At 68.9% G+C, this 8,405-nt stretch overlaps 1 protein-coding gene across 1 annotated transcript; it reads left to right on the top strand.

Annotated features, from left to right (window-relative positions):
* Window positions 1-616: 616 nt before the first annotated feature.
* MNEG_11309 (hypothetical protein) lies at window positions 617-8,303 on the top strand (the record flags this gene model as incomplete). The annotated part of the gene is made up of 13 exons (XM_014040219.1): window positions 617-676; window positions 836-910; window positions 1,090-1,292; window positions 1,497-1,722; window positions 1,915-2,983; window positions 3,181-3,453; window positions 3,611-5,326; window positions 5,745-5,895; window positions 6,116-6,426; window positions 6,656-6,830; window positions 7,138-7,391; window positions 7,596-8,221; window positions 8,295-8,303. 13 exons carry the CDS (start codon window positions 617-619, stop codon window positions 8,301-8,303), a joined length of 5,148 nt encoding a protein of 1,715 aa, XP_013895673.1.
* Window positions 8,304-8,405: the final 102 nt, after the last annotated feature.

The raw sequence follows: 8,405 nt of genomic DNA, 5'->3' as shown, positions 1-8,405 counted from the left end.
GGTTTCATCTGTGGCCCCCGCCCCTTCAGGTTTTGCTCTGTTTCGAGCCCCAATTTTATGACTGTTGCCGCTACTACTGTGCTCTCATCTGCTTGTTGCCTGCAACGCTTAGAAAGCGCGCAAACTTATCCCTGAAGCATGTTTGTGTCCTCCTTGAGCTTCAGATGCGCAAATGCATAGTTGTTCGGAAGGGAGTGTGACCCTGGGCCGTTGTACTTGCTCATGATGCATGCACCAGTGCCGGCACTTTCGCTTCTCTCCTACGCTCTACAACGTCATGCACGGCATCAAATGGGCTCTGTAATAACTTGCCCCATTTGGCTCCATACCGGAGAGAGCTTGAAGCGCAGGTGATGCAAGCGAGTGCGCACCTGCGAGCGAAACAAGACCCACAGCCAAGCCTTGATCCTGCAACTGGGGTATTGTGATATATGTTTGATATGTCACCACATTGAGCATACCATCACGATTTACCTACGGGCAGTCTTCTCCACCGTAGTACGACCAGTGCGGAGCAGCCTCGTTTTGAGCAGATGGAAGAGCCTGGTTGTTCTTGGGGTTGAATCTGGCCCTATAAGGTTGCGCAACTGGGTTGCCGGGCGGCGCAGTCGTCATGATGGCGGCGGTCGCAGCGCAGCAGTATGCGCCGCTCGATGAGGCGGGAGAGGCTGGCCAGGTGCGCTCCGACGCTTCCAAAGGCAGATGCCATCCTGCATGCTCTGAGCCAAAGATATTCGTGCTAATCCTCAATCAGGAGGGCTGATCAGCGCGATCGGCGGCTGCTTGGTCCTCTCCCTTCATGTGCCTTAAAACCCATTCTTCTGCTGCATTGCAGGCCGACGGGCCCCTTGAGTTTGGATTCTTGCCGCGGCAGGTGGTTGTTGATATCAATGACCTTGGAAACTGGAAGGTACGTGCGCCTCCAAGTCGCAACAGCATGGGCCCAAGCGGCAGCCGCCCCTCCTGGGAATGCGGCGGCCAAACGTCCGCCGCTCTGATTCGCAGAGTGCTTGTCTGCTCGCATCCTCATTTTGCCAATCAACAAATGAGATAAAGCGTCCTGCAAATCCTTGCATGTGCAACTCGCAGAAGCGGGCGGCCGCCATGGAGCGCCTCGCGCGTGCGCTCGCCTCTGTCCCGGACCCCGGCGCGCTTCTGCCGGCGCTGCAGCCGCTGTGCGCGTTCCTACTGGGCCTCCTGGCCGACCACAATTTCAAAGTAGCTGTCGGCGGCATGGCGGCGCTCGGCGATCTGGCGGAGGAGGTCGGGCGCCCCATGCAGTCGCAGCTGAGGTGCGCGCAGTGGCGCCGCATGCAGCGCGCATGCAGCGCCCATGCAGCGCGCATGCAGGCACATGCGTCAGCGCGCGAAACCCCCTCCTGTTGTGCATGTTCTGATGCGCCTACATGCACGCATGTGCATGGACCCCAGAATCAAAGCTGCTGGGACGCTGACCCAAGAGTGTCGCGCCGCTCGTGCCTTCCAAAATTCTGTAGTGCTGCGGTGCCCGTGCTTGCTGCCAAGCTGGGCGACCCGAAGCCTCAGGTCCAGGCCGCCGCCATGCGCTGCCTGCGCCGACTGATGGGCGCGGCCGGCCCGCAGCCGGTGCTTGACCTGCTGGCGCCGCTGGCGGTGTCGTGCGGCGGCGGGGGCGAGGGCGGCGGCGGCGGCAGTGTGGCGGGGGCGCTCGTGAGGGAGCATGTGCTGAACGCGCATACCATGGTAGGCGATGCCAACCAAAACCCATTATTCCAAACCCTAGGGGTCTACCCTGTAGAAATGCAGAGCAACAGAGGCCATTTTCTTGAAAGTTGCAAAGCAGCCCCCAGCTAAGCTGCGTTTGTGCCAGCACAGCATTGCAGCGGCGCTGCCGTTCCCACACGCACCCTTGCGCCTCCCCATCTCACTCTGCAGGCGGTCCTGTCCTTTCCACCCAGCGCCCTCGACGCGCCGCGCGTCGTGGCAACCTTGCTGTCATGCTTCGCGCCCTCCCCGGCCGTCTCCCGCAGCAGCAGCAGCAGCTCCCGGGGGTCCCTGGGCGGAACCACAGGCGGTGGCGGCGGCGGCGGCGGCGGCGGCGGCGCGTGCGGGACGCCCGAGGAGCGGGAGCGGCTGCAGAGAGTGGCGCTTGAGGGGTTTGCGGCGCTGAGCGCGCGGCTCGGGCCCGCGGTGCTGCAGCCTCTGCTGCGGGCGTCAGGCGCGAGCGAGGTCGAGGTCACTGCGGTGCTGCAGCGCACGCTGCGGGGGCAGCTGCCGGTGCTAGGGGCGGACGGGATGGTGCGGCACGCGTTTGAGGGCGATGCGGCCGGCGCCAGCGCCGAGGGCAGCGGGGGCAGCAGCGGGGGCGGCGGCGGCGCGCTCGGTGGTGGCAGCTTCGGCGGCAGGGGCGGCAGCAAGGGGGATGGCGTTGGTGGCAGCGGTGCGCCGTCGCCCATGGCGTCGGTGGGTGCTGGGGCTGCGCTGTTCGGTTCGCAGCAGAGCGCAAGCATGTCCCCACTCTCGAGCAACAGGCCTGCAAGCGGCAGCCTGACCCAGCACCAGCAGCAACAGCAGCAGCAGCAGGAACAGCAGCAGTCCAATGACCTGCGGCCCCCGTCCGCAGGCCGCCGCGCGCCCGCCGCCGCCGGCGGCGCCCTTGCAAGGGCCGCCGGGGCGCGCAATGCGGTCAGCTGCCTTGGCGGCGCGGCTGCAATTGCGGCGGCGGCCGCGGCCGGCGCCATGGAGTCGTCGTTGCGGACACAGTCTTCGCCATCCAAGTTCCTGGCAGATCTGGAGGCCCACCACAGATCACTGGAAGACGACGAGGCGCGGCGGCAGCAGCAGAGCCAGCAGTGGCAGCAGCAGGCCGCCGCGCGGCGGCCGCCTCCCTCGGCACAGCAGGCGCCGCGGCACCACCAGCAAGGGGACGGGGGCGCCGGTCTTGGCGTTGCCGATCGCGGGGCAAGCCACGAGGAACGAATCAACAGCCTGTGGGACGTTTCAGGTGGGCCGTGGCAGGTCGGCTGTGGACCAAGCCTCGTGGATTGCTGTGTGGCCGCCGCTCCATGCATTGCTGTGAGGCAGGAAGCCCCTGCTGTTTGCATCAAACTAGGTCCACTGTCTGAGCGCCCTTGGTGCACTGATCGCACTTCCCCTGGACTTCTGCCGCTGCTTGCTCCGTGGCGCTCTCGCAACCTGCAGCACGCGCGTCTGCCAGCAGCGCGCGGCCGCTGCGCACGTCGCACGACAGCCTGCCCTCAGAGCGCAGCACCGGGTCCGCCGCGGCGCTGGCGACAGCAGCGGCGGCCGCCGCTGTGGGAGCGGCGGGCTCGGGTGGCGGCGGTGGTGGCGGCGGCGGCGGCGGCCCCGGCTCGGCAGGCGGCGGCGGGGCGAAGGCGGTGGCGCACTGGACGCCCCATGGCTCGATTGGCGGGGGCTCGATTAGCGGCAGTTCCATCGGCGGCTGGACGCCACGTGAGCAACGGGCCGAACTGACTGCGCATATGCAGTCAGTTCCACCCTGCATGATTGACGTGCCACGCGCAATTTAGGGAGGCGAATTCAAACATATGTGTTTGATTGAAGCCACCTGCTGAATCCCCTCCCCGTCCTGACGGCCCCCGCCCTGCAGCTGCTGCTCTGTTCACCGCGGACTGGACCTCGGGCCCGCCCGCGCCCCACAGCCGCCTCGGCGACGCGGGCGCCCCCAGGCCGCACGGCGCCGCGGCCTACCCCAATGTCCTGACGACGGCGGCATCCACCATCAGCAGCGCCGCGCGGCTGTCGTCCCTGGGAGCGTCTGATCACGGCCACGCAGTGGAGTGGACCCCTCCTCAGCTAGCAACGGCGCCCCTCCCGCAGCAGCAGCAGCAGCACCAGCAGCAGAGTGACCGCCAGGGTGCGAGGCAAGGGCAGCGGGCAGCGGACTGGCAGCTGTGGACTGCGCCGCCGCCAGCGGAGCACGGCCTTGGCGCGGCGGACTGGCCGCTGGGGGCGGCGCCGCGCCCAGAGGCCGAGTGGCGGCTCAAGGCGGCGCTGCTGCAGCAGCAGGCGGCGGCGCAGCTGGCGGCGAACAGCAGCGCGCTCGCCGCCGTGCAGGAGCTGGAGCAGCAGCAGTGGCAGCAGGACAGCGACCAAGGGGACGAGCAGCATCAGCGGGAGGAGGGGGGCGAGGCAGACGAGAGCATTGCGGGCGATCAGGCAGCGGCAGACGGGGAGCTAGGTTCACAGTCCGAAGACGCGCAGTCCGAAGCAGATGAGTTGGGGGATGAGGAAGAGGCAACGGAGGAGCAGGAACATGAGCAGTCCGATCTTGACGAAGAGTGGCAACCGGCAAATGATCATCCTAACCACCAGAAGCAGCAGCAGGAGCAGCAGCAACAGCAGCAGCAGCCACGGCGGCAGCAACAGCAGCAGCAACAACAGCAGCAATTGCAGCATGAGCATCAGGAGCAGAATGAATATGCTCCTGTGCCAAATGTTTATTCGATGCAGGGCCAGCAGACGTATACGCAGCGTTCAACCCAGCAGCAGCAGCAGCAGCAGCAGCAGCAGCAGCAGCAGCAGCAGCCATCCCAGGCGTCGCCACACGTCACTACGACCGAGCGCGCGGTCGCCACCTCGGGCCCCGCTTTTGGCGCGCCTGGTTGCGCCGTCGACGCCTGGGCGGACACAACGAGCGGGCTCTCGACGGAAGGGGACGGCCTGGCCTGCCGCCGCGAGACGCTTAGTCCCAGCAAGGGCGAGCGCCTGGCGCTGCTGAAGCGCCTGCAGCAGGAGAAGCGCGGCAGCACCGCGGCGGGCGGCAGCCGTGGCTCCCCGGCGGCCGGCGGCGGGGGCGGCCTCGGCTTCGAGGCGGGGGCGAACCCTGGCAGCGGCCCGGGCAGCGCAGGCCGCGCGGGCGCCGACTCTTGGGACAGTTCCTGGGACGCGCCGCCCCTGCCGCCTGGCCATTCGGTGCGGCACGCGCCCGAGGCTTCGCTCGCCGCCGCGCCGCTGCTGCAGTGGCAGCTGCCCGGCGCGCCGCGCGGCGGCAGCGCGCCGAGCGCGCCGGGCGCGGGCGGCCAGCGGAGGCCCTCCGACGGCGGCGGCTACGGGGACGAGTGGGCGGGCGCGTCGACGAGCGGCCGGCAGCCGCCGCCGGGCAGCGGCGGTTTGAATACCCACAGCGGCCTGAATTGGAACCTCGGTAGGGCCCCGCCCGCGGGCAGCCCGCACCGCGGCGCCGCCGCGACAGGGCAGGCTCTTCCTCGCGGCTCCCCGGGCTCGGTGCCAACATGGCAGCCGAAGGACTCACGCGGCGGCGGTGGTGGTGGTGGCGGCGGCGGCGGCGGAACGGGGTTGGGAGGTGGGGGTGATTATGAGGAGGAGGCTGCGGTGGCGAGCGGACCTGGTGGGGCGGGCAGCCCCCAGGTCAAGCAGTCGTCGCTGCTGGCGCGCCGGCGGTCGGGGGGCGAGGTCTCCCCTCTGGTCACCTTGTCAGGTGTGTGTGTGTGTGAGGGGGCTAGGGGCCGGGCAAGAGATGGGGCTGGAAACAGGTGACCTCTTGATTGCAACTCTGCATTGTTACCTGCACAAACATGCAACAGGCGCTGCGGGCATAATCCAATTGCACATATTGCCACAGCTTCACAGCTGTCTGTGCCGTGGCCTGGTCGCGCCACGCGGCGCTTGCACCACATGCTGCCAACTGAACTGGAAACAGAAGCCGGCATGACCCGACGACCCCACAACCACAACACCGCAAAACACCTACACGCATTCAGGCCGCCATACGCCAGCCACGGCGTCCCCGGGCACCCCCGGCTCGCCAGCTCAGCGGCAGGGGGCGCTGGCGGACACCCCGAGCGTAGGCGCGGGCATGGAGCTCAGCACCGCAGACCTCACACCCCTGCCCGACCCCGAGGCCGCGCTCAAGTGCGGCGCAGCGCGGAACGGCAGGCAATCTCATTACATGCGCATGCAGCATTCACCAGGCAAACCATCCAGCCATGGGCTCGCGGCCCAGGCGCGCCGCCGGACGCTCCAAGGGCCGCCCTGCCTGCCGCCAGGCACCTGCACGCCGGGCCGCATTCAACCCCCAACACCCTGACTCCGCCCTGCCCGCGCGCCGCGCCGCGCCGCTCCCGCTCCCCAGGCGCGTTCTCTCCAAGATGCTGTCCTGCAACGCCGCCGCGCGCAAGGAGCTCGACTGGGTCGGCCAGACAGAGGCCGTCAACGACGCGCGCCGCCTGGTGGCGCACCACGCCGACCTGCTGACCCCTGGCTCCCTCCACGAACTCTGCCAGGCAGCCGGCCCCGCGGTCGAGCAGCTGCGCAGCTGCACGGCGCGCGCGGCGATGCAGCTGTTTGGGGAGGCGTTTGCCGCGCTGGGGGCGCGGGCGGACAGGGAGTTGGAGGACGTCGTGCCGCTGCTGGTCAAGAAAGCGGGGGAGGTGTCGACCGCAGGTGCGGAGGCTTTGATCTGACGGTCCCGCCCGCAGCCGGCACCGCGCGGTCGTGGCGCGGCTCGAGGCGGGCGACCAGCCCTCGAGCACAGACGCGAGCGATCTGCCCCGATGCGCCGCGTGTGTCGGTGTGTCAGGACTGGACTGCCGCCGATCGCAAACTTGCCTCTGCTGTGACTCAATCTTCATACCGACCATTTACCTCCTGACCTGTTGACAATCCTGCCCAGGGCGCGACAACTTCCTGGGCCAGGAGGCGGACCGGGCGCTGGCCGCCATGTGCCGCTCCTGCACCGAGGCGCGCGCGCTCGCCGCGCTGCTCAACTGCACTGGCGCGCGCGCGACCGCGGCGCGCAGCAAGGTGGCGGCGCACCTGGACTCTATGCTGGATGGCGGCGGCTGCAGGTGGGGCGCGGGCGGATACTTCAGCCCGACGGGCGGCAGCTGCACGGGCGGCCGTCGCGGAGCGGTCGGCGGCGGCCCTGCCTTGCAAGGGGGCCGGCGGCCCCCCACAGTCTCTGGAGACCGTCTCCAGCGGCAAAGCGTCTGCGCCTGCAGGGTCTTGCATGTCCTCTCAAATACGCCGTTGGCCGCCCTGTTGCCAAGCCAAGCCGAGCTTCCTCACACCTTCCCTTCCATTTCTCCTCCTCACCAAATTTCCGGCCTCACATTTGCCCGGCTCAAAACGCCCGCGCGCCTCCCCGACTTCCAGGTCCACCCTGCTCGCCAACTGGCAGCTGCTAGACCGCCTCTTCCGCGCCGCCGCCGCGTTTCTAGAGGAGGGCTCCCTCGAGTGCCGCACCCACGGCAAGCGGCTGCTATGGGAGCTCCGGTCTGCCGCGCCCGCGCGCCCGGACTGGGAGCGGCTGCTGTCCGGACTGCGGCCAGAGGCGCTGCAGCGGAAGGTGCTGGAGGTGCTTGACGCGCCGGGCGGGCCGCCGCCGCCGCCGTCGCGGGGGCGGATGGGTGAGTCATCAATCGGGCCTGGTCCGGTCGCTGCCCCTACAGGAAGCATGCAACAAACAAGTGAACGAAAGCAAAAACCTGGGCCTTGCCTGGATTGCACGGTTTGCTGCCGCACCTTTTTACTCAGCAGGTCGGCAGGGATGACATCGGGTTATCACACCCTCGCCTGATGACGCATTCGTTTCTTGATGCCGTCTTTCGCAGGCTCGCGCCTGGCATCCAGGGGCAGCCCAGCCCCGGGGTCGCCCTCATCGCCCGCCACCCCAGCCAGCCCGCCCCCCTCTGGCGGCAGCGGCCGCGCCGCTGCGCCCGTGCGGGCGCTCTTCGCAAACGGCAGCGGCGGCCGCGGCGCCGGCGGCCTGGCGGGCGGCGCGCCGCAGGCGGCGGCCGCAGACGGCTGGGGCGGAGGCGGGCCGGGAGCGCTGTCGACTGTTGACAAAATCGCCGGCAGCGTCACCACCGCCCTGCGTTTCCGCAACCTCAGCCCCCGCGGCACCAAGGCCGCAGCGAAGGCGGCGCCGCCGCCGCCGCCGCAGGCGCAGCAGCGCGGCGCGCCGCCCCAGCGGCGGCAGCAGCAGCAGCAGCAGGAGCAGGCGGTAGCGCCAGCCGCGCCCCTTGAGATGTCGTCGGAATTGCAAGAGGCGGTGGATCAGGTGATCGCCCACATGGCGTCCAAGGACTGGCGGGAGCGCGTGGACGCGCTGAGGGCGCTGTCGGCGCTGTCGCCGGCGGCGCCGGCGCTGACGGACGTGGCGCTCGAGGCGCTGCTTGGCGCGGTGGGGCCGCGGCTGGGGGACGGGAACGCCAAGGTGCACCAGCAGGCGTTGGAGGTGAGGCTGGGGCGTGAGTGTGGGGTTTGTGGGGGCACAGCAAATGGGTGTGCTGCTCGGCTGGCAAGGACAGAGTGTTTGAGGGGACAGATTGAGAGGGTTATTGCAAGATGCCAGACCGGAGCAGCTGGAAGGGTCGAGGCCAAATCGGTCGCAGCCGCGGCGGCGCCGACCAATCCCGCCC

This window comes from Monoraphidium neglectum, assembly GCF_000611645.1.
Source record: "Monoraphidium neglectum strain SAG 48.87 unplaced genomic scaffold scaffold02685, whole genome shotgun sequence".
Classification (NCBI taxonomy): domain Eukaryota; kingdom Viridiplantae; phylum Chlorophyta; class Chlorophyceae; order Sphaeropleales; family Selenastraceae; genus Monoraphidium; species Monoraphidium neglectum.
The sequence above is the reverse complement of the archived record's forward strand: the minus strand, read 5'-3'. Positions and strand labels throughout refer to the sequence as shown.